This window comes from Calypte anna, chromosome 5, assembly GCF_003957555.1.
Source record: "Calypte anna isolate BGI_N300 chromosome 5, bCalAnn1_v1.p, whole genome shotgun sequence".
NCBI lineage: Eukaryota > Metazoa > Chordata > Aves > Apodiformes > Trochilidae > Calypte > Calypte anna.
In genome coordinates this window covers 7,599,920-7,623,838 of record NC_044250.1, presented here as the reverse complement: position 1 = coordinate 7,623,838, position 23,919 = coordinate 7,599,920, and the positions used below count along the sequence as shown (strand labels likewise).

Sequence of the window (23,919 nt, the reverse complement as noted above, 5' to 3'; positions counted from 1 at the left end):
ATTTTCTGGGTTTTGGTTAAACAGGAAAAGTTCCTGTTTATTCTTCATTTATTCCTAATCAGCCTTTTGGGATAAATTCTGTCTGAGAGATCTGAATGCTTCTGTCTCTTATTTTAGTTTTGATTTATTCTCCCTGAGCTTCAGAGCCTCTCCCTGTTTTCAGCAGCCTGAGTAATAGAGCGTTGAGTCATATTTTGGTAGCGGTTTACCTGCTTTTGAAGTCATAGGAGGAAAGCTTATATTTAAATAAATTAGAAGAGTGTGGGCAAGTATTAAATATTAAGTACAAGCATTCCAAAAACTAGTATGTCAGATTTATTATCTTGTCCTTACATCACTATCTACAGCTTGGCACACTGTGATATCATTCCTGGCATCCTTTCCTTCCCCATAGGTTTATTAAGGTTTTTTTCTTCCTTCTGACAAAGACATGTCTGTGATATGGGCATGCTTTTATTTTAAAGAAACTATTCTGAACCATGTGGCGTGGGCTTGGACTTCAGAGTCCTGTATTTTTGTATTTTCTTTTAATAGATTTTTGTGTCTGTCACCAACTTGTGTGTGCCCATCCAACACTCTTTAGAACAAGTAACAATACTGAGCCCTTATTTATTTAAGTAATTTTAAATCCATAAATACTAATGACTTCATTGGTGGTTTTTGTCAAAAAGTAAAGTCTTTGCCTAGGAGACAGGGAAGAAAGTAGATGATTTCTATTTCCCATTCACAATGAGTCTAACCTGCCTGAACCTCAGCTTTCTTGCCCCACCCACCCACCCCTCCCTAGTTCATTGGTCTTTTGCCAGTAGATTGCAACACAGAATTACTGTATGAGAAGAAAAAGTCACAAATGCCAAGCAATCAGAAGTTCCTTTTGCTGGGTGCTTTAGCAGTGTGTACCTGTGATTTTGGTGAGATCTTCCTGGCCTTTTAACAGGATTGTACCTGCTGCAGGCCTGAGGGAAGATGTTAGTGTGTGTAAATAGCATATGCCATCTTGATCTGTGAACCTTTTATCGTTAGATTACAGGGGTGCATGCTATTTCTGCTTAGAGGACTTGAATTTTGTTACTTTTCAAGACAGGCTGAGGTAAACTGGAACTGGATCAGAGCTGCTGCATCAAAGTTTTCTGTTGCTGAGCACGGAAACTGTTGAGGTAGAAAAATGCAGGGGAGGAAAAAAGGACTATAGCCAGTGAGTGTCTGTGCTGGGTAACTGGATTGTGTGGCTGGTTTTGTCCCATTGTTTTGTGCAAAGAGGGTCTGGCTGCTTGCAGAGGTTTGCAATGTAAGTGGTGGGCTCTCCATCCTGGGGAGCAGGACCTGCTGTCCAAAACGGTCCCACGGTCTTCTCTGCCAGCGAGATCTGCGCCAGGAGCACGTGAAGTGCTGATAAAGCTTCCAAGTATTCCTAAATACGCCTTAGCCTTTACCAAATAGGCACTTCAGCCGCGAATTGGCCTCCTAGGGTCACCTGTTTCAGACAGAACTGTGAGTGGATCGAGGTTCCAGGCAGGTGCTACACGCCTTGTGCAGAGATGCCCGGACCCAGCCCCGCCTTGCCCTTCGCTGGCCAGGCGGTGCAGCACCAGGGGGCGGAACCCAGCGGGAGTTCTGGGGGGCCGGGCCGAGCCGTGTCTGGGGGGCGGGCTGAGTCGTGCGGGCAGAGGGGTAGCGGTGGATGCTTGTTGGGGAACTGCGGGCGACAGCCATGGAGGCGCTTGCGGTGAGGAGCCGGGAGGGAGGCGGCCCGGGGGAGCCCCGGCATGCGGCTGGGTGCTCCGGTGGCGGGCTGGTACCCTGACCGCCTGCCCTTCTCCTCACAGGATGCTCCTGTGGCGATCGCCGTGGCCGTGGTGGCTGTGTCTGCGTTCCTGCTGCTGCTGCTCAGAGGGACAGGGCGGAGGGCGAGCGGTCTCGTCACCTTGCAGGATCCGCTCGCTAAATACGCGCTGCGGCTGGTGGACAAAGAGGTGACCGAGCGACCGGGACGGTCTCTCGCTCGTCTGAACCATTTCCCGGCTCTGCGGGGAGGCTGCGCCTGCCTCTATGCTGCCCGTCGGACCGGGGCGGGAGGAGGTGGGGGGGGCGTACGGGGCGGTTGTTGGTGGGCTGTGCCAGGCTTCGAGGCCAGAGAAGTGTGCAGAGCGCTCAAGGGGCGACTGTGACCGCCGCGGCCGGGCTGCAATGTTTCTCTAGGGCAGAGAAAGTTTCCTCAAAGTATTTTTACTTATACTGTGGTTTTACGGTTGTTTGAAGAGGAGGGCGCACTCTGTGTGCTTAAATCCTCATTCAGAGATGAGTTTCTCCCTTGATATCTGTACAATGTGCATAAGTAAGAAGTAGCCCCAACAGCCTGTGCTTCTGCATGTTGTGTCTTGCGTGATCTTTGGCCACAAATTATGAAATGTGCTCTCTGGCCTTGGGCAATAAAGGTTTCCAAAATCTCTGTGTAAAGGTGCTGCAGAGATTGCACAGACAGGCGAAAGCCACTCTTCATGGAATTAAATAGGGAAAGGCTTTGGTTGTAAAATTTCAGGATTGTTTAAACTTTGCTTTTCAAAGCCATTTCTGCTTCCCATCCTAGCATTTGGCTTGCATGCTAACAAAGAACAGGGTTCACCAAAGCACATCATGTTAACTAGAGGTTGAAATTCAAAGCAATAGGCATGTTGACCTCATTCTGATTTTGCTTGTTTGGTTTGTTAGGAAATCAGTCATGATACCAAAAAATTCCGTTTTGGGCTGCCTTCATCAGATCATATATTGGGATTACCTGTAGGTAAGTATGAAAAGCACTATACTGAATGTGTTTCTGGTTTTAGGATTTATAGCTGTACTCACACTTCTGACTGTGCCCAGCAAAGAAAGGATTTAAAATGTGCATCTGAATGTCAAAGTGTCAGATTTCCAAATCTGATTTCTGTGTCTTCCGTGTGCTTTGTTCTACTTGCATTAAACTGTGTGCTGTAGATTAGAACACTAAACAGTGAAACTGAACTGAAATTCCCCATCAATCAGCGTATAAGCAAGGATGGGATCTTTCAAAGCTTTTTCATACTTACTTGCATTCTACTTCTTTCTGATGCCTTCAGTTTATTGTCTACTTACCTCATGCTTTTGTTGAATACAGTCACTCTTGTAGATGAAAAAGACAACTCTTCTACCTAGGAAGCTTGTAGTTATTATGTGCAGAACAAAGGGGAAAATACAACTACTCTATAAAGAAGGTGCTGCAATATTCAGAGCATTTTCTGTGCATGCCCATATCTTTAATTTACATGCATATGTATACAACTTTTTCTTGCTTTCTGTAGCATGAACTTCAGTTCAGACTAGGTTTGGCAGTCTTCTTTCCTGTACCCTGCAAAACTGGTGGAATTGAACCTTGGACCTAATGGTAATCTATGCATAGGAGAGTTTCCTGATCTGACAGCAGGTGTGGCAGATGGAGCCCTGTTTGTACTGTACTGTTTTGCAGTTTCCCTTGCTTTATGGCAAGTATCAGGGCCTTTGCCATTCCACACAGTAAGCATGTCCTTCTTGCATGCATCTTGTCAAGAGCAGCAGCCTCTCTAAATTCTCTTCTGGCTTCTATGGGAAAGTGTAATTGAACTGCCCACATTAACTGGGCAAATAGTAAATTGAGATGTGCCCTGCAGTGCTTGTATAATGTTATTTTTGAGAATAAAGGAATAAGATCCTGAAACTGCACATGCCAGACTATTTTCTGGGAGATTCCTACCTTCTGCTTATTACCAGGATCATTTTTCTAAAAATAAACGTGTTTTCTGAGAGTACTATTCTTGTTAATTTTTTTTTTTTTTTTTAGCCATACGACTCCAGATTAGTGCTCTCTGGCTGAGGAGTTTCAGTTTATTTAATCAGCAGAGAGAAATGTGCCTTTCTGAGTCTGCCTCTCAGAACATCAGTTGGACAGAGAGCTCTCTGTGGGCAGCAGCATCTGATGCTGTGGAAGCCATGGTGTTAGGGAGGCGTTAGGAGGGCCAAAGGGGCCCTACAAGGAAGCTGGGCTAGGGCTTTTTGCATGGATGTGTAGTGAGAGGACAAGGGGAAATGGTTTAAAAGAAGAGGGGTTATTTAGGTTAGACTTTAGGAAGAAGTTCTTTCCTGTCAGGGTAGAGAGACACTGGAACAGGTTGCCCAAGGAAGTTGTGGCTGCCCTCTTTCTGTAAGTGTTCAAGGCCAGGTTGGATGGGTCTTTGAGCTTTGGTCGTGTCTCTGCCCATGAACATGGGTTGGAACTAGATGATCTTTAAGGTCCCTTCCAACCCAAATCATTCTCTGATTCTTTGAGTTATGGAAAAAGAATATGGCCTGGGGCTTTGTTTTTCATGTCCTGGTGCAGAATCTCTGGGAATTTTTTCTCTGAGAGATTGTTGCTATTAAATTGTAATGCGTATTTCTTTCCTTGCCTGTGTGAACTGGTGTATCCTAATTTCCACTTCACTGAAGAATATGAGAACAATAGAACCCGAAACATATAGAGCACTTGAGAATGAGGAACAAAATTCATCGTCTATTACTATAAATTTCTTATTTTCATAGTATGTTATCTTTATGTTCTTTATGTTCTAGTTTTCCTCAGCTACCCTGTGCTCCAGAAACTGCTGCTGAAAAAGAGAAGAGACTGCATGTTTTATAGAGCATTTATATAGAAAAGATTTTCTCCATAATTGCTTGTGTTCAGTGCGTCACAATACCTGCTCTTTCTCTCTTGTCCTCCAGGCCAAAAAAAGTTTCAAACCAGGAATGAAAAAATAACTGGATTGTAATTTTTTCTCCCTAGGCCAACATGTTTACCTTTCTGCAAAAATCAATGGTAACCTGGTGATTCGAGCCTATACCCCAGTTTCCAGTGATGACACAAAAGGTTATGTTGATTTAATTATAAAGGTAAATTTGGTTTCCTTTAATATAGTTAAGTTACTAACTTTAAGGAAGGCAAGTACTTAATTTTGGTGAAATAGAGTTTGTTTTGATTGATCTTTTAAATATTATGACTGCATGGCAAACAACTCCCATTATCTTTGAACAGTAACTTGTATCCTGTATATATGTTGTGTGTCACTGAGAGATAGCAGAGGTAGGGAAAGTAGAGAAGGGAATGACTTCTACAGGAACTTCCCTGGTATCTTTTATTTGGCAATGCACAAACAGCAATCACTCTCCATTAAGATGCTTCAGCTGCTACTAGTACCCTCTGTTAAATAGCTGTAACTGCTGCCTTTGGTGTTGCTACAGAGAAACAAGTCTGTAAGCATCAAAAGTTGTGCTGATGTGTTTATTTATTAGAAGATGGGATATGGAAACAAGGGAAATCATTAAGACAGGATGCAGGATTATTTAATCCTAAAACTTCAGGATTTTCTAATCCTTTTCTATGATAGAGTTTGTTCTTGGTAAAAATCTGGGCTTTTTTCTGTGCTCTGTTCATGTTATGAGTGGTGAATTGTTACTAACTGCTCAGTACTTACATGCTTTGAAAGATGAAAAAGCTGTCACGGCTGAAGTCTCTGGGAAAGTATTCAAAAGAAAAGGTGCAGCAGTACTATTTTCAGAAGGAAGAATTACAGAAATGGGGTAATGTAAGGTTCTTGCAGGAGTGATAGTGATCTGAGGTCACTGGTTCGTAATCTGCCTGCCACCTATTCCTATAGCCTGGCTGTTTGCAGAGAGGAACATGTGCATGAGAGACTTTTACTTATTTTGACTGCTTCCTGTTGCAAGGCACAACAGGACTCAAAGCAAAGAATTGTCTCAGTTTCTTTCTCAGATGCTCTATTTCAGACCTGCAATATTGTGTTCTACACTTTGTAATATTTTCTTCAGGAAGACTAGTGGTTGATAACATAGAAATTATTGTTTGTACAGGTTTACCACAAAAATGTGCATCCCAAGTTTCCAGAAGGTGGGAAGATGTCCCAGTACCTAGACAACATGAAGATTGGAGATACTATTGACTTTAGAGGGCCAAATGGACTCCTTGTCTATAAGGGGGAAGGTACTGTGACATGAAGGTGGGAGACCAAAAGGGAGAAACTTGTATTGGCTATTTTCAGAGGTGTTTTATAAAACTTGATAACTTTGGGGAGAATCTTTTTTTTTTTTTTAAAGTGGAAAAGAGACCACCTTTCCTGGTCTTGACCAAGAGCCCATCAGGGTTGATATGATGGGGATGATAACTTTATGTTCAGTTTGAGGAATAGTTGAGTGTAGTTAGCATTTCCAGAAGAGCTGTCCCAATTAATTGGTAGGCTGTAGTAATTTATTCTCATGAAAGTTGAGTCCATTTTTGTTTAGGATTGAATGTACCTATAGGTTTTTAATATGTCTTCTAGGTACCTTTCTTATCAAGCCTGATAAGAAGTCTGAAGCAGAGAAAAAGCCTGCAAAATATCTTGGGATGATAGCTGGAGGAACAGGTAAAACTACTACTATCATATGGGATGTCTAGAGAATGAAGCAATCTTTATGGATTCACGTGAGGTATATCAAACAGTGTATTTCAGCAGCAGAGCACTGCCACCTCTATTTCTTTTCATGAGTGTTTGGTGTCACTGAGGCTTTCCAGTGGCTTGAGCTCAGTCCTGGGAGCTAGCAGTTCCAGAGTTTTAATAGTGATTTACAGTGTGACCCAAGAGCAGTCATTTAATCTCAGCAATGACAAAAATATTTAACTCAAAATCTTGAGGGTAAAATTACTGCATGTGATAGAGAATGCTGAAGAGGAAGTCACTTGATAAAAGTGTTGTGGGTTTGGTTTTGTGTTGAAAGACTTTGTAATAATACAAACCACCTCCTCTGGATTTGACATGGACTTGAAATTTGGAGTTATGTAGTCCTGTGCAAACTAAGCTGCCTCTGAAGACTAAAGGAAGGCAGCATTAATACTGAAACTGTGGCAATCATGTGGGTTGAAAGAAATGTTTCTAAATTGCTTCGTATTTTTATCAGGAATAACTCCTATGTTGCAGCTGATTCGTAGAATCACAAATGATCCTAAGGACTCCACAAAATGTTACCTCCTTTTTGCTAACCAGGTGAGTACACTGGCTGATCTATTTTCCTTCTTTAATAGCCTACTTTTCTGGCTGGCCTCTGAGCTTTTTAAACTTGTGGGACATTCACCCTTGGAGAAAACCCTGCTCTGCATGGTTCATACTCTGCCAGTGTCTTTGGATTTGTATTTCCACCCAACCATTTATGAGAAAATACTGAGCTAGCATATTTTAATATGACCAGTCTGTGGAGGAGCAGGCAATAATTATTACGTAAACTCAATCCACTGTCTTGGTTTGAAATTAGTTAGGAAGGAGAAACTGAATACAACAATCATGAAGGCCATATTGCATGATGCTGTCACAGTTCCAATAATCTTTATTTGTTTTGAAGATGACTTCTCATAGTTAAACTCCTTAGTTCCAGTATTAGGAAATAAATTGTGTGAACAGATCCCTACCCATCTACTCATTTTACATCTAAACTAATTACAAGGAGCAGGATTTTGTTCTGTTTATCTGGTTCTACAGTTAACCTTTACCATGCTAGTACAGGGCTGTATTTGCCAAGGTCATAGACAAGTCCATCTAATTGGGATTTTAGCCTGGATTAAAAAAGTTGCTCAAGTTGTCATCTTAAAGACAGAGTTTCGGTGGCTATTAAGCCTCATAGTTTGTTGTCAATCTGAATCAACAGAAGCCAGAGATGATAATGGGCTTTTATGTAAGGGTGTGGAAAAATAATTGCTGTCTTGGTTTGAATCAAGACAAATCATTGCCTTTGTCTTCTTGAATGCCAGATGGGCTCACATAAGAGACCATCTTGAGATGGTTTGGAGCTAAACAACAGTCTCATTTTGCAGACAGAAAAAGATATATTACTAAGAGCTGAGCTAGAAGACATTGCTAAGAGGCATCCGGATCAGTTCAAGCTTTGGTATACACTGGACAGACCTCCACAAGGTAGGCTGCTGGTGCACACTGGAAATGGCTCTGCCTGTCACTGTACAAGTTTCACACTTCTTCAAGGGGCTGTTACTGTAATATAAGCTCTTCCCGTGTTAAACTTTTAAACAACAGAGACATCCCCCAACCCTCCTGCGGTTTTGAAGAGTGATCTAACACAGGTGGGTTTTAGGACGTGTGAACTAATAATTAGCTCCTGTTGGATCTGACATGTTACTTTTTATGTGCCAGTTTTGGGGACTTTACAGCAAAGGGTGCAGCTCTTGTTTGGGTTATGTCCCAAATAGGTTATGTTAGCATTTTGTTGGCAGTAAATTGCTTGATACTTGTAAACAGTACATGCACATCTTTGTTTTGCAGCAGCTCTAGATTAGATTCTGGTAAAACAGAGCTGCCATGTGTATAGATTGAGGCAATAACTGTAGGCTGGTGGAGTGCTGCATTAGGAATGGAGGGAGAGGTTGAACTCCACTGAATCTCCTTTGAAACTCGGATAGTCATGTTTGCTGATGTTGTAAGTGGTCTGAGCTTTTAGTTAACAGACATAAGAGCCAAGCTGAGTCTGATCAAAGTTCTGTACCTGTTGTCAGAAATAGCCATAAGTAGATGGGCCAGAGAAGAGTCATCAGCTGGCCTTGATGCTCTTCCAGTCTTTAGCAGTGATTGCCTTTGTTCATCCTCGTTTGCTCAACCTTTTCCAGATCTGCTGTGTTCTTTTGGAGCTAAGCAGATGGGAAATTAACAGCAGTTGTCAAGGTGCAGCAAACTTAGTGTTTTTAATTTGACGTGGTGTTCCCTTGTCCTTTCCTAGTAGTTCAAATGCTTTTTGACTTCTGTTGTTTGCATAACCCCAGTATCCTGCTGTGGATAAATGAGCTTAAAGCATTAATTTTGTATGTGAAGGCAGGACTGTTCTTCCTCCTTGGCTCACTTTAAATGGCAGATACATTCAGTAATATTACTGCTTGGAATAATTTAGTAGTTTTTTCCTATTTTTATTTTTTTGTTTGTTTTCTCTCATCAGTTAACTACATGGCAGAACTTTTGTGATTATCAGACTTTGTCATCTCACCACTCAATCTCTTTTTCAGTTGTTTTTTTCCAGTGTGTTGGATGTCACAAGGTTTCAGTACCTCTTCCTGCACAACTGGCTGTGGGGGACCTCTTCACTGGAAAAGTTGATTTATCCTTCCTGTTTACTTCTACCTGCTGTATTAATTTCTTTTGGATCTATAATTTAGTCACAGACTTTCATGTCTTATCAACCAGATCCTTGTTATCCCCATGCTTGTTGTCCCTATGGAAGGAGACCATTAAGTTTGAGCTCGGTGATTTAACCCTCTGGTGGCTTACAGTGGTGGTGATATATCTTTGCTGATTCTTCAGCTACTTTCTGAGTACAGCATATGCAGTTCAAAAAGGCTTCAGACTCTACAAAGATTCAAATTAACAATTTAATTTATTTGTTTCAGATTGGAAGTACAGTTCTGGCTTCATCACTGCAGACATGATAAAAACCCACCTCCCTTCCCCCAGCAGTGAGACTCTTATTCTCATGTGTGGGCCACCACCTATGATCCAGTTTGCATGTCAGCCCAACCTGGACAAACTTGGCTATCCCAAGAGCAGTACGTTTTCTTATTAACACGATGCCATCTGATACCTTTTGGTAGGTAAGTGTTGCATATTTTCCTACAGAAACAGCTAGTATGTAACTGTGCAGTGCTTTTTGTTTCTTTTAGTGTGTGTTTTTTCAACAGCTTAATGTAATTTCCGTGGTTCATAGCTTTATAGGAAGTAACTTAGTCTAACCTATTAAGTTAGTATGAAATATTAATTACAAAAAAGAAACAACCAATAATTAAGTGTAATTTGAAAGATAGGACAGAGATAAAACCTTGTTTATTAACATGGGAATGGAATTTCAGACAGGGTGGTAAAACTGGATAGGATTATTTAACTGTGCTCTTAAGGTAATTAATTTAGTGCATCCCACGGAAGGAGAATACAAAGAATAGTAGATTTTAAATTTTTTTTTTTAATGCTGTTACACAGCTCTTTACCAGAGACTAAGCAAAAATCCACAATATGCTGTTGAGAAGTGCTCGAACACCTATAGGTGCAAATTGCCTATTACTGTACAGAAATTCTTAGTAGTGAGATATTTATTCAGAAGGCTTACAGAACTCCATGCTGTTATCTAACAGCTTAAACAATCACCGCCAACTGCACATGGAAGCTCTGGGCTGCATACCCAGACATAACTATCCAGTGATGTTACATCATCTGCGTGTCATTCTCATAGTGCTTGCTCTTTTGGCAGTCTCAGGAATTTCCTTTGCTTAAGAGAAAACATGGCTTCTTAATTCCTATTGTAAGCTATGCTGAGTTGATCAAACTCAGTTATTGCCTCATCTCAATGTTTTACCACATAGCATTTAATTCTTAGTCTTAAGTGCCTGAAGTACTGCACGTTGATTTCTAGGAATTAGTTTATACTACATTTGTTCTAGAGTCTGACAAATCCCTGAGTCACAGGACTTGTTTCTTAAAATGCTAATGAATGTTTACTATTTTTATTCACCTAAAACAAAACCAGAGGACTTCACTATTTAAAAACAGACATGGAGGTTTTGTAATTCAGTTACATTTGTAGCAATAATGCAGTGAAAACCACAGGGATTCAGACTGATTATGTTCCTGATGAAAGGAAATCAATCATGCATGTTTGTGTTAGAATCATTCCACTCATCAAGTTAGTTTCTTTTCATAAAAAGAAATCTGAAAATCTGCTTGGAATATCCGAGTAATACTAAGGCTGCTTCTATTGGAGCAAGTTATCCTATTTGTAGTGTTGTAATAAATCTGCTGGCTAAGTAACCCGACAAACTATTTCAAATGCCCATAGTATGTGATCTGGTCACGAGTGTTGCCATATTAGAAATGTACTTAACTGATACATTTAATGCTTTTTATTACGCATTTTTAGTTTGCTGTTGTGTAGTCAGACTTCTCATTCCTTTGGATTTTCCATTATCATTTCATTGTTCAGTGACTGAAAAAAAATTTGCCTTATTTTTACCATTTTGGACAACAAAATCCTGTGTTTATCTTTGAATATCTGACCACACAGCACACAGTCTGTCATGGAGTGAGGACTTGGGTAGGTTACCTTAAAAAAGTGCCACAGACAGCTCTTGAAGAGCCGTTGCTGCATACTCTGGACAATACCTGAGCTTTCCCCTTTAGCTGGGAGGGTGGTGGCTAAGAGTGACCTACCCTCAAGCTATATTAATAGGTAAACCAACACCATGCAGCCAGCAAGGAGAGAGTAATGCAAAGCATCTATACACTTAGTAAGTCTTTCTTTTTTAACAACAGAACAGATTTCTTTTCTGACGTTTCCCTATTTACTGAGATAATCCTGTTAATACCTTATAAAAACATGAGAGGCATGTGAATAGATGCCACAGGTAATGGCTGCTATAAAGGGGACACTTTGACCCTCAAGGTAAGTAGTGAGAGGCCATCTTTCCTTCTGTTACAGTATTGCCTAGCTCAGTAGAATGGAAACAGATACATTTTGTCAGATGTTTCTTTAGAACAAAAAGTTGCTTTTTTATGGTATTTGCCTGGTGCTCCTTAATCTTATTTTACATATGACAGAGCAGTAATGTTTGTCTGCTATTGATAAATATATATTCTATGAAAATTTGTGTGCAGCTGGAATGAAAAGAGAACCGAAAGTAAAGAGCAATAGTGTTTGCATTGTCAGCAGTTCTCATACAAAAGTTAACTGAAGTATGTCTGCTGCATACTCGAGTCCTCTGTGCTGTTTGTCATATGTTTAAGTAGGTGTAACTATGGAAAAAAATATAGGCTTACTACTTTTGCTGTCTTCCTGAGGAACTGCACTGTGTTTCACACCAACCAGGTACAGGGCTCCAAAAACTTTGAACCATTTTGACTGTTCAGAAGGCTTATGAGCATCCTGCTGCTTGCACATGTGTCAGTACAACCCATTTTAGCCCAAATGTTAATGTACAAAAAGCACCCACTTCATAGTTGTAGTTAAAGAACTGCCATTGAAAACTAAAGAATGGGTCATGCTGGAAATGTTGCTGCAGTTACCCTACAGAGCCCAGCAAACATCATTCTTAAAGTTATGTGTGAATTAGTTTTGTTATTGCTTCTTGATTATGAACATCATAATGCACAGGTAAAAATCACATGATATAAAAAAAAGACTTTAGATTAAGCATCAGCTTTTGAGTCCATCAGTTTTTTCGGTTATCTGTTACATTGCTTGCTGGTGTAGTTTAGCATCTTTTTGACTGAGGCTGATCTGTGAATGTGGAATGTTGATTGTCATCCTCCTGACAAAAGCAAGGGTTTAATGGGATCATATTATATTCCTTTCCTCACATAATACAGTGCACTTAGAGAAAGAGAGGAGGTGTGCTAATGAAAGGGATGAGACATTAGTTCTTCTATGGGAAACAGTCTCTGGCAAGACTGCAGTTAGTAGCTCGTGTCATTACCACTGCACTCAACAGCATCCATCTGGTGGCTCTGATTAGTCCACATGGTACTACAGATTCCTGCATTACAGTTTAATTATAAAAATAAAAAATGACAGAAGATCTTTCATGTAACAGAAGTATAAGATGACTTAACTGAGGGATAAAAGATGTTGCCAGTCTTGGCTTTCCAGACTCCACATATGAGTTCCACTTCTCTCTTAACACCTCATTTGCACAAAATACAGAAAGTGGCTTGAAGGAGTTACCTGTAATGTGTTGCTACAGAGACACTATTAAATGCTATGTGGCAAGTCTCATTAGCAGAAATAGGTAAAGCTTTTCTGCTTCACAGCATCAAGCTTCTCCTGGCCACCCCTCTGGACAGGCATAATGTATTAATGTTCTTGCTCATGTTGAAACATCATCTCCAGTCTTCAAAGGTAGGTGTTAAAAATCTGCTGTCATTCAACATTTCATCCTGGCTTAACATCGTCTGAAAAAAAACAAGGGGGGAATGAGTAGTTAGAGTCAGAGAACATGAGTTGTAGAGTCAGTTAGAGGCCTATAGTTTAAAAAGTGTAATGAGATCAGAATCACAACAGAGGGGGTTAGAGCCACATAGAATTAAAGGCATTTTCTCAAATGCAGCTTTAAATAAACTATTATTTGCTTGAGAAGATTATCACAAATTTTTGTCTGGCATGTGCCTCGACTATGTCACATAATTCCTCATACCTTTCAGTCAACATACTGATTTTTAAAAAATTAGCTTCTATGGATTTCAGAATCAAGACAGTGAGGTGATTTTTTGGTTTGTTTTCTGTGGTTTAGCTCGTAAATTTTCAAGTCTGTGCCTCTTGGCTAAAGTTTTCTGTGTCTGAGGCATGCAATGGTGATTACTTGCAAAGTCTTTCAGGAATTGCTTTTGTTTAAGGGGCCAAGCATCTGTCATTGGGTCAAAGAGATAGAGAGTTAATGTATACTTAAAATAGACCTAAATGAAACTTATTTTTTAGTGCAATTTATAAGAAGGAGTGGTTTTGTTTATGAATGTGCAACCAGGCTACAATAGATATTTAGAAGACTAGTGACCTATTTACTCCTAACTACCACCAGCAATAACCAACTTACACTAACTTCTAGCTGAACATGTTTGTGACTTTAAAACAAGAGTGAAATTAGTACATACCGTAAGATGGCTTATACCTTGGGAAAGAGCCCCTATTTGCATTACTGTTCCTTCTGAATGTTCCATCTGTAAAAGTATTTCAGGACTTAAATCAGACAGTATGTGCAATTTTATTCAATACACATGCATCTTTGGGAAGTATCTGTGCCTAGACAAATGAAGTTGTGGTATGTTTTAAAAGCTCCCAATTTCTACACATTAACAATAATGCTTATGTGCTATAAGCTGTGTGAAAACAGATTTAGCAATAGGAAGAGTGAATCTTGATTAGAAAAGATTGATTCCATCAAACTGGAGCAAAATTAAGACATTTTTTTGAAATTCCCACAGGGAAAGAAAAAGCTTAACTGGTATTATCAGTGAGGAGTGGTATTTTGCTGATGGCGTAACATTTATTATACTTCTGGTAGTCATCTTCCACAGGCAGGTGGGAAGAGTCTTTTGTAATTCAGTCCTACCCACTTTTGTGTAAAAAGGTGTCAGTTCTAGGGCACTGAGATTTTACTGCATGCTCAGAAGTCATGCTTAACTGAAAGACAATACTCCTAGGGAAAGAATCCAGTATTTCTGTAATGCTTGAATAACTGCATAGTGGAAGCTGTTGGCCTAAAGTTAATGCATTCACTTGCAACTCTTAATTGTGCAAGTAGACATTTATATGAAATTACAGTCAGGAGTTGGTATTGCCCCTGCTTAGGAGCAGTACTTTTTTTTGATAAGGTGTACGATGAAAAAGACAATGCAAAGATAGTGAACACAAATGAGATGTTACATGCAGTAAACCATGCAAATGAAAAAGTTACTTTCACAGTTAGTCTTCACAATTTTACGACTATTCTCTTACTAAGCTTAAAATGTTTTAACTCACTTAAGGTCCCTGGAGACAAGATAAATTACCCCATTTGCCTCTCTCTGGCCCTTGTGTGTTGCCAAAGTTCGCACAAGCATCCAGGAGCTCCATTTTTCAGGTTTTGTATCCCTTTACACAACAGCAAAGTTGAATAAAACATGATGGTTTTTAGTCGTCATCATTTGTCTCTATGACATCTAGACAGTTTCATTCACAAGTTCACTACTACATAACAAGAGCCAATTATTTAAGCATTGGTTTATTGGTAATCTTGTTCATTACTGATGAATTGTTTTCACATATACTAAGCATACCTACTCCCTGCTGTACATAATGGAAGAAAAATTCAGTTGGATTCTTTGATTAATATCTGCTAAAAATATACAATCCAGTGGTACTTTAATATATAACTTGATAGCTTTGTACAAATTAGTCCAAATAAATGTATTACATTAAAAACCACCCATAAAGATAGTGAAAAAATTAGTGTGCCATACATGATAGCTAGAAGTACAAAAGTCTTACGTTTCCTGTAACCTCCACCTTAAAATTGTCAGAATACATCAATCTTCATAGTGTAAAGGTGTTAAAAGTCCTGAAAAAGGGCTTGAAGATGGATGAGTTTATTACAATGTTGACATAAAAAATTAACTGACATTCTTAGTATAGAACATTTTCCAGTGTCCATAGCCAATGCTTTCTCAACAAGTTCATGCAGATGTAGCAAATACTTTGTTATATGCAAACATTCAGTTATTTGTGAGCTTTGGAATGCATGGAGAGGATGAGATGAGAATGGCATCAGTCTGTCTGTCCCACCTGGTCCAGTTCCTTATCAGTGAATGGACTAAGTCCTTTGCATCCACCATAATTTTTCTGAGTACCGTTTGTAGCAGCTGGGCTTACATCCATAGGACAAATGTAGTCTGTTGATTCATCAAATTTCTTTTTCCTTAAATTTCCAAAATGTGAAAATCCAAGTTTCTTTGGCTAAAATAAGAAGACAGCAAGTTTTAAATAACAAAAGTAAGATTGTCCTTTAAACATTAAAAAACCCTCTCCTTTTTGATTTACTGCTATACTCTAACCCTTAAATTCTGTAGATCCTGAACTAAATTAAATTTAATTGTTTAAACTGGGAGTTACAGCTGATTTTAAATACATTTAGATAGTGTCCCTTCTAAGACTAGACATAAGGAATTGCATGCGTATTTCAGAAGCTGATTTGATTAGATACACATTAAATGCTTTGGTATCTAGAACTAAGGAAAATGTAATGTTCCTTTTAGAGCTGACCTCTCCCTGCCCATGCTTTTCCCTTAGTTTCTTTATAAGGCAGGGGAGAGGAAGTCTGAAATTCAGAAATATTTTCAAATATATTCAAATGCTTTTGAAAGCAGCACATACTCGAACTTTGGCAGTGGTGGTCAGAGGTGTGTATGCTGTTGACTCCGTTATTTCTCTTTTTTCTTGTTGTGCCCCTGGTCCAATTAACACATTAAAGTTCGTTGTTAGGTGGCGTCTCAGCAAGGTCTTTTGAGGTGGAATATTCAGCAGCATTGCCAGTGTATCACCATTGAAGCGAGGTTCGAGAATCTATTAAAAATGGCAGGATATTTCTTTTTATACAGCTAAACATTTGCAATAGTAAACTATTAGAGTGCTTACCCAGAGGGATTTCTCATTCTTACGGAGGCATCTACCTCAGACATTTTACAGCTTGCAGTGTGACACTCACTAGGGCTTGAATGGTAATACATGAAACCAGGCACTATGAAATGCTGAGCATAATCAAGCAAATATATTAATCAAACCTTACATTTGTCTGGATTGAACAAATCTGTTCTCACAATTTTCTGCTCTACTGCTGTAACAGAGTATAAACTTAATCTTCCCACATTTTTTTCTTTTCCCTTTCTGCAAAAATTCTGCAGCTCTAGAAGCACAGGATTTGAGACTCTTAACTTTATTAAGTTGTAGATAGTTCTGAATGTTCTGATTTTTAAAAAGTGTCATTCCTGATTGCTGGCAAGACTGCTGCAATCTCAGGACTCTTATTTACTGTGGCTCAGAATTCTGTTCAAATGACTGAAAGACACCCAGATGATGCCTTATCAGTAAGCGACTCTGTCATGGTACAATTTTTTTTTTTTTTTTTTTAATGTATTGCTGTTAAAACAGTCATGCACAGCTCAGCTTTGAATAAAAAAAATACTTTTATGGCTCCTATTTTAGTTTTCCTTTGTAAAATTAAGATGCATAGTTCAGAAAAAGAGGATTTTTAGAGGGCTTGATGATGCTGTCATACCGCAAATGTATTTTTTTTCTCCCGCTTGACAAACACCAAATAAAAAATGTTTTATGTTACTGTCTTTCAGTTTTAAGTCAATACATATTAAAATGTTACAAAGAATTCTTACAATCAGGCCACCATGTACTCCACTTCCTCGAAGGTTTGGTGCATATTCTGCCAGATCTACTGATCTGAGCCATTCCATCACTCTATGATTTGACCACTGAATCACTTCAGAGGGTGAAACATTATTCTGTAAAAGCAACCAGAAAAGATGACAGTGTACCCTGCATGGTCACAATATGTGATCTCAGTTCAGATACAAATACCATTCTTCCTCAGAAAGAGGTAGTTTTTTCTCTGACTCTGAGATACTGTTAAGTGTTCAAAGCCTCTTTCAAACATCCTCTGATGAGATTGCAGGTATAGTTTAGCACAGACAACACCCCATATATTGCATTGAGTAGTATAGAGATTTCAAATACTGGGTGTTAAAAAGAAAGCATTATCGTCAGGTTACGAAACCAAAAGAATCAAGCTATGCTGACCAAATAAAGCAATAAGCTTAAACCTTTTGAGAGTTAAAAATTGGGACAGGCAGAGAAAAATATTCCAAATATTCAACTTCTCAGAAGTTGAAATAAATAAAATAACTTCTTTAAGCATATAATTTCTAAAGAGAAGTACACAATTCAACTACTAAGTGGTTAAAGCAGTTAAGAAGTAGATTTTTGTTACCAGTGAGTACCCGTTACATTCCAGAGCTGGAAAACAGCATAACTGTTGTTTTAGGTGCAGTTTCCTACTAGCAGTGATTCTATTGTATCACTGTACACTGCTGACTTTGTCCCTTTTGATTAAATTAATTTCCTTAAACGTTATTTTTTACCTCCTCAACTGGTCTCCTGCGTAGACAGTGGGGATTAAAATTGTTGACATGCAGCACATGAATGGCACATTTAATACTCAGATGGTGCAGCTGACTGGTGACTTTCAGAAAGAGAAGGTCATTCTGTAAAGGAGAGAAACTTTTTAAGTTCCCAAGTTAAGTTTACTTTTCCCAAGAAGAAATATTTTAAGCTTATTATGTAGTTTATATAAACCACAGTAACTTGCTAAGGTAAAATGAACATTTATATTTTAGAGTGTCTGGGTGGTGGGTTTTAACATTGCACCCCATAGCAAGACAAGGCTAAAAAAGAAGGAGAGCTTATAGCCTAGTAGGTAAAATCCTGGCTCATAGATGGTTTTCAAATACTTGGACTGTTTCACACCTGGCTAAGACTGTTGTGGGTAGGATCACTGCAGCTAGCAATAGACACCTAACCATGGAACAGGAGGGACCATACTCCTTTAACAAGAGCTCCTTAAGCACCATAGACAAAGCTGTACTTTTGATAACTGCTAAATTAGGCATTTTTTCATTGCACTTTTTACAAACATAAATACGTAATTATCCAAATATTTTTGTAAAAAAAACCACCGGAGTGGCTATGTCTAGTATGTGGTTTCCTGCTAAAGTGGTTGGAGCTGTACAAAATACTGGATTTGCTGCTTATCTTTAGTTTACCAAATATTGTTAACTTGGTGTGGAGATAAACACACTCCAGAAGCTGAATGAGAATTAGGTCATTTTACCATTAGTTGTGGTGTGCTCTGTGATATTGAAAGGAAGACTTTGTCAAAGTAAGTTATAATATATCCTGTAACTTATTTTATACATGTTAGAAATAGTAATTGTGCACTAGAAAACAAATCAGTTGCTACTGACACTATTTCTGTCTTGCAAAAAATTCTCAAAGCTACTCACATTCAAAAGAAAATTCTAAGTCTTTGCTTATTGTAAAGCAGATTTGGTTAAGCAGAAGAAAAAGTATTTTAGCTTACCACAGTTAAATACTGCAACATTCTTCCATCAACTCTGGATTCATGAAACTGGTCTTTGTACTGAGGTAAACCAATATCATCAAGCCATCCTGCAGATCAGAGTGGTGTACCAAAATCCAGATTAGTCATAATGAAGCCATGAAGTCCTTCTCCCCTTCTTGTCTGGGCTGGCTGCTTCTGAGACACCCAGGGAGATGGTTCTACCTATTCACTGTCCAAAAGCCACCCCCCTTCCAGAAACCTGACCAGAAAACTTCCCACTGGAGAGCTTTGTCCTGTTATATTTTACTTACAGTGTGTGACTGAGCACATACCTGCTACAGCATAATGTAGTTCTTGCTAGATTGACACCAGCTCTCCTGCCCCATTAATTTCCCTGCAATCTAAATAAGAGTTCTTCCTGGAAGGCTGTGCTTTATATTTGGATGTCCATGGGAAATTTTACTGTGTTGAAATTCAGCGTTCTTAAAAAGTTTGGAAACTGCTTAATCATACATGAGGGAGCCCATCCATAGGGGTGGGGGAAATTCCTTTCCAAATAACTCCAGGACAGTTCAAACACTTACGTGTCACCCAGATGTGATCGAGTTGTGCAGACTTCTCATCTTGTTTTGCATTTATTGATTTGATGGCCAACACTAATTTCTTCCTGTGCAGTGGATGCTTTATTCCCATTTCCTGCAACAATTAACAGTTAGCAATTGCCTTGCCTCTGTCTCTTTTCATCTCATTAAGTATATACAAAAATGGATGCTACATATTTCAGAAAGTTAGAAGTGCCAATAGTTTCAAGGAGCCTGGTTGTACCAAGTCAACATGGATGATTGCTTGAGAGAAACAGCTACAGACTGTATTACCTTTTCCATGTCCTGAGGTGTTGCAGTTAACAGTGTATGTCCTGAAGTCACCCACTGCCGTGCAAAAATGACATACTGACCAAGACCAAAGTCCTCAAGCCAGTTACAAACTCTTTCAGTGCTCCACTGAGTAAATGGAGCATTGTAGTCACTGAAAAGTAGAAGAAATGTTTGAAAAACCTTAAAGGAAAGAATTATGGTTATTATCAGAAAGGTTATCGTGTGCGAGAGGCAGTACTACACTGTATGTACTAGGGTGTAAAAGCCAGCAGCCATTACAGCTGTACATGCTGTGGTGTTCCTGTCCTGTTCATCTGACTGCTCAGCCTCAGCCTGTGAATGGGGTGTGGGTGAATAAGAATTTAGCATTTTCTATTTGAAAAGAGGGAAAAGGGAATTGCCGAAACCCCATGACTGTGTAGGTACTCTCACAGGAGATAAAGTTCTCATGATTTTTTTTAAGAAGGTGAAATAGTTGTTACTTCAATGAAGTTGGCCAACAATTGCTGCAACCTCCACTTGAAGCAATGCAGACAAGGGAAGCTCCTCAGGATATGTTTTCTATCAGAACAATTCTTTCCAGTTATTGTGGAATTCCATGTGTAATGAAATATGTTGCAAAAACTGCATTTCACAGGAGACAGGTTTGCTTGTCCAGCACATTTAACAGTGCCATATAATATACTGTGGAAGGTGAAGGAAGAACCATTACCTTTTCTGGCCTTTGGTTTCCTTTGATCTGGATAACCGAGGTCCAGCTGTTGCACGGAGACCCCCTCTTCGAAACTCTGCCAAACCCAAATCGTCTGCAGGGAAGTTACCTGACTGAGTTCTTCTTATTCTTTCAAGACAAGAGTGCAAAGATAGTCCTATTAGCTTGCAACAGATCATTTATTTTATATGGAAACTATTACCGACAACTAGAAGCTGTATTAATCTTCCTGTAAAGCAGAAACATCTAATTCATGTGGTAGCCGAAGAGTTTGCCGAGTTCCAGGCAAACATTATTTAGACCTAACCCTGAGAAAAGAAAAAACCTCTTCAGAGCAGCCTTAACTCTTCAATCCAATTAATTATCCACACTGGAGAAAACTCATGTCTGCTGTCCTGAAGCAGATAAAGGGAACCCAGTAAAACTCAGTCCCCCTGCTTTTTGGTTTTTCTCTTTCTCCATCTTTTTTTCTCTGATGGCTTCTGTTATCAACTAACTATTATTTGATCTTTTTCACAGATAATGAAACTGCATTCTGACAGCAGTGCATTAGTTCTTCCAACAGCATGATGCTGTGAACTCTACATTCATTTTTCTACCCCCATGTGTACCATGGAGACACACCTGTGCAGTCACAGACCAGACCTGCTTTCCCTCCTTTCCTTTACTTTTGTCTTGCTGCAGATTCTGTATTTTTTTCTGAGAACTAGATTAATTCTTAGCCAAAATGCTATGACAGAGAACTAAAAAAAAATGATCTTACTTTCCCCAGATTTTCTTGATCCCTTTCGGACTCTTTCTGTTTTCAGGAGACAACGGAGACTGTGGACCTGAATCTGTTCCCGAGGAAAGAGGTGAAAGCTCATCCGAGGTTACTGAACCATCCACATTCTCTGTTTCTCCTGGGTTAGGAACAGTAATACAATCACATTTTGTAGTAATTACTAACAAAAGTTGTTACCTAGAAGACTAATGTTTAAATGCTGAACATAATAAAAGAATGCAGATAGCTATAAAATTGTTCTTACATAAAAAGCCATGCATAGGAGGTAAAAAACACAGTATCTGTACAATTGGTACAAAAAGAAAAATAATAAAACATTGGGTAAAATAGTTCTGTTATTTCAACCTTTTGTATTTAAATACATTATTTTACTTAATTAAAGGTCTTCAGACTGAGGCAGACTCCTAAGACTCTTGCCTTGCCTATTCTTAATATCAGATTTCCTCCAAAATCAGTGGGAATTTTTCTTCTGACTTCATTGAAAACAGAATGAAACCAGGAATAAGTATCCTAAAAAATACAACACATCTGAATGCCACAGCAAACACTGTTACTTCATTTCAGTACTGCACTTAAGGAAATCAATCTGGATGGCCTGCTTGGTATTAGTATTTCATTGAGAAATGGAGGAAGGGAAGAAAAAAGGAAAAGAAAAAAGCAAAAAATCATGTTAAAGTTGCACATCATTTGGATACAATACCTAGCACTGGTGCACTGACACTCCTGATGCGATCTTCAATCATCCCAAGAAGCAGAAAGCCAGATGAAGAAGCAAAGAAGATATAAAACACCAGCAAAATAAAGTTACAGAAGAGCAAAGTAGTAAGCTAAGCATTAAAAGCAGAAACAAAAAGAAAAGAAGCAGTTATGCTCGACATGAAAGTGAATATGCTTTGGTGTGCACAAACCCCAAGAACTTTGTACAGCTTATTTTAGGAATGATAATTTATCTATTTTTTTAAAACTATTCTTAGGCAATTTTATCCCATTAAGCATATACTACAGAACTCCATAAAGTCTGCAAAACATCTGAAATGAAGCAATATTTAAGATTACATCAAATTCCTCTGACTTACAGATTTGGAGGTGTAAGAGTTTACTGCACATGCAAGAGACAAACCAACCTGCATAAAAAATTCTGTTAATTCACTGTATTAAGGAGTCATTGCTTGTTTCTAGAAAAAGAACATTTTCCTTTACAAGATCACCCATCCTTGGATAATCCTGCAGTTAAAGACATACTGGCATGGCTTACACATTGCCTGTAATGTTCCAGTCACATAAAAACTCTTTAACAACACTTTTACAACCCAGAATCTATTGTAGTCTTGAAACTGCAGTACCCTGCCAGCTTTGGGGACCAAGAAAAACCCTCAAGGAATAAAAATAAATCCAACAAAACAGAACAAAAAGCACCACAACTTATAAAGTGTAGGAATACTTCGAAATTACATGGGATGCTTTTCTGCCTTAGCTCCCAGAGTCTTCAGCCCTTGGCAAACAACTGGTCCTGATATTTTTCTGCACCTAGCAAGTTAATTTTTCATCTGTGGTCCCCACAAGCTACAGCTACCAACAGTGCTGACGTTAGGATTTTTGCCTGAGATGTGCATATTAGTGCTATTTAAAGTTTCACACACTAAATGCAGTGGGATGGCAAGGATCAGGTTTGTTCTTTATACACCATCTAGTGTACATTTTAAAAAAGTACTCATGGTGTACTTGGCTGTGCATTTTTGTTTGCTTGCTTGTTTTTTGAGGAAATGGATGAGAAAGCTCAGTGAAGCATGTCTGAAAAAACATTGCCTAGTTGTAATGTCAGTCTATCTACAAGTCCCAATTTTCAGTTACAGATTTGTTGACTTCCAGAATGCTTTCCTCACAATCTTCAAAAGTCTCTCTTCATTTCTTACTGTTGTCAATAATGTCAGCAAATTTGATACAGGAACAAATTTACAACAGGAAAAAATGCTCTAACTTAAAATCATCCTTTACTCTTCAGGGAGCTAATGTGGAATATTTCTGGTACATTGTTAAAAAAGAGAACTTTCCCCAGCTGAACGATGTGAACATCACAGTCCATTGTTCTAACACAGCAGATTATAAACCATGATACTTCTCAATCCCTCAGAGAATTTATGTTTTTTCCCTTACACATCCCCCTCTGAGGGAGGTGTGGATACGTACTTAGGCCAAGGATGCCGTTGTCCTCATTGTCGTTCGTGTCACATCCATTTGGAGAATTATACATTCCCTGCTCTCCATTCTGTATGGGTCGGGGCAGCTTTCCTGGCAAGGTTTGGTACTTGCTGCCTTTCACAAGAGGCTTACACTGTGGTTTATTTTTGTTTGTTGATTTTGGTTGTTTTGTTTTTTTTTTTGAAGAGGGAAAAAATAAAATACATTTTAAAAATTAAAGAACTCAGAGGATTTGCGATTTAATATGCAATATTTTAAAAGTTCAGAAAGAGTATTTGAAATTCATGTTTCAAAATTACAACACCTATTCCATGTTCCTTCTTACAGATAATTAAATTTAAATCCAATAGTAAGCTAACAGTTTTCTATGACAGCTTTCTCTTCCCTCTTATGCCCCTTTCACTTCAGCCAGACTACATGTTACATTCAAATATAATACATGTTGAACTTAATCTGTTTTTTGTTTTAGAATTTTTCTAGCTGTCTCCTTTTCCTCCTGGACCCTGGCACTATTTAATAATGTGGTCCTGCCTGGGTCATTTTTGGTAGTGCCAGAAACACATTTAGTTACTTCTCAACACATTCTTTGCTCTGTCATTTTTTCCTCCTATATTTCAGACTTTTTTTCTCCCTCACA

General features: G+C 38.9%; 2 protein-coding genes across 4 annotated transcripts in view; one reads left to right on the top strand and one right to left on the bottom strand.

Annotated features, from left to right (window-relative positions):
- Positions 1-1,614: 1,614 nt before the first annotated feature.
- On the top strand, positions 1,615-21,491 carry LOC103538469 (NADH-cytochrome b5 reductase 2). Of its 3 annotated transcripts, none has more exons than XM_030450976.1 (10): positions 1,615-1,726; positions 1,827-1,973; positions 2,710-2,782; positions 4,811-4,917; positions 5,896-6,025; positions 6,363-6,446; positions 6,979-7,064; positions 7,886-7,985; positions 9,461-9,657; positions 12,864-12,886. In XM_030450976.1, exons 1-9 carry the CDS (start codon positions 1,682-1,684, stop codon positions 9,631-9,633), a joined length of 945 nt encoding a protein of 314 aa, XP_030306836.1. In that variant the 5' UTR covers positions 1,615-1,681; the 3' UTR covers positions 9,634-9,657; positions 12,864-12,886. The 3 variants fall into 3 exon arrangements, with proteins under 3 accessions (XP_030306836.1, XP_030306835.1, XP_030306834.1); XM_030450975.1 differs by lacking the exon at positions 12,864-12,886 and adding an exon at positions 21,109-21,491 and having other exon boundaries at positions 1,616-1,726; XM_030450974.1 differs by lacking the exon at positions 12,864-12,886 and adding an exon at positions 21,109-21,491 and having other exon boundaries at positions 1,616-1,726; positions 9,461-9,661.
- PPFIBP2 (PPFIA binding protein 2) overlaps positions 12,868-23,919 on the bottom strand; it is an 82,188-nt gene continuing 71,136 nt past the window's right edge. Inside the window, exons 18-30 of the mRNA XM_030450977.1 lie at positions 23,271-23,415; positions 21,784-21,816; positions 21,063-21,201; positions 20,300-20,428; positions 19,588-19,738; positions 19,297-19,408; positions 18,731-18,819; positions 17,733-17,855; positions 16,971-17,096; positions 15,958-16,146; positions 15,370-15,540; positions 13,701-13,766; positions 12,868-13,004 (exon numbers count right to left, since the gene is read on the bottom strand). Coding sequence (XP_030306837.1) covers positions 12,933-13,004; positions 13,701-13,766; positions 15,370-15,540; positions 15,958-16,146; positions 16,971-17,096; positions 17,733-17,855; positions 18,731-18,819; positions 19,297-19,408; positions 19,588-19,738; positions 20,300-20,428; positions 21,063-21,201; positions 21,784-21,816; positions 23,271-23,415 — 1,545 coding nt within the window. The 3' untranslated portion in view covers positions 12,868-12,932. The remainder of the gene's footprint in view (positions 13,005-13,700; positions 13,767-15,369; positions 15,541-15,957; positions 16,147-16,970; positions 17,097-17,732; positions 17,856-18,730; positions 18,820-19,296; positions 19,409-19,587; positions 19,739-20,299; positions 20,429-21,062; positions 21,202-21,783; positions 21,817-23,270; positions 23,416-23,919) is intronic.

Coding starts and splice junctions, on each gene's coding strand:
- LOC103538469 (XM_030450975.1), top strand. CDS start 1,682: ATGCTTGTTGGGGAACTGCGGGCGACAGCCATGGAGGCGCTTGCG. Junction 6,026..6,362: donor CCTTGTCTATAAGGGGGAAG/GTACTGTGACAT, acceptor TATGTCTTCTAG/GTACCTTTCTTATCAAGCCT. Junction 7,986..9,460: donor ACTGGACAGACCTCCACAAG/GTAGGCTGCTGG, acceptor TATTTGTTTCAG/ATTGGAAGTACAGTTCTGGC.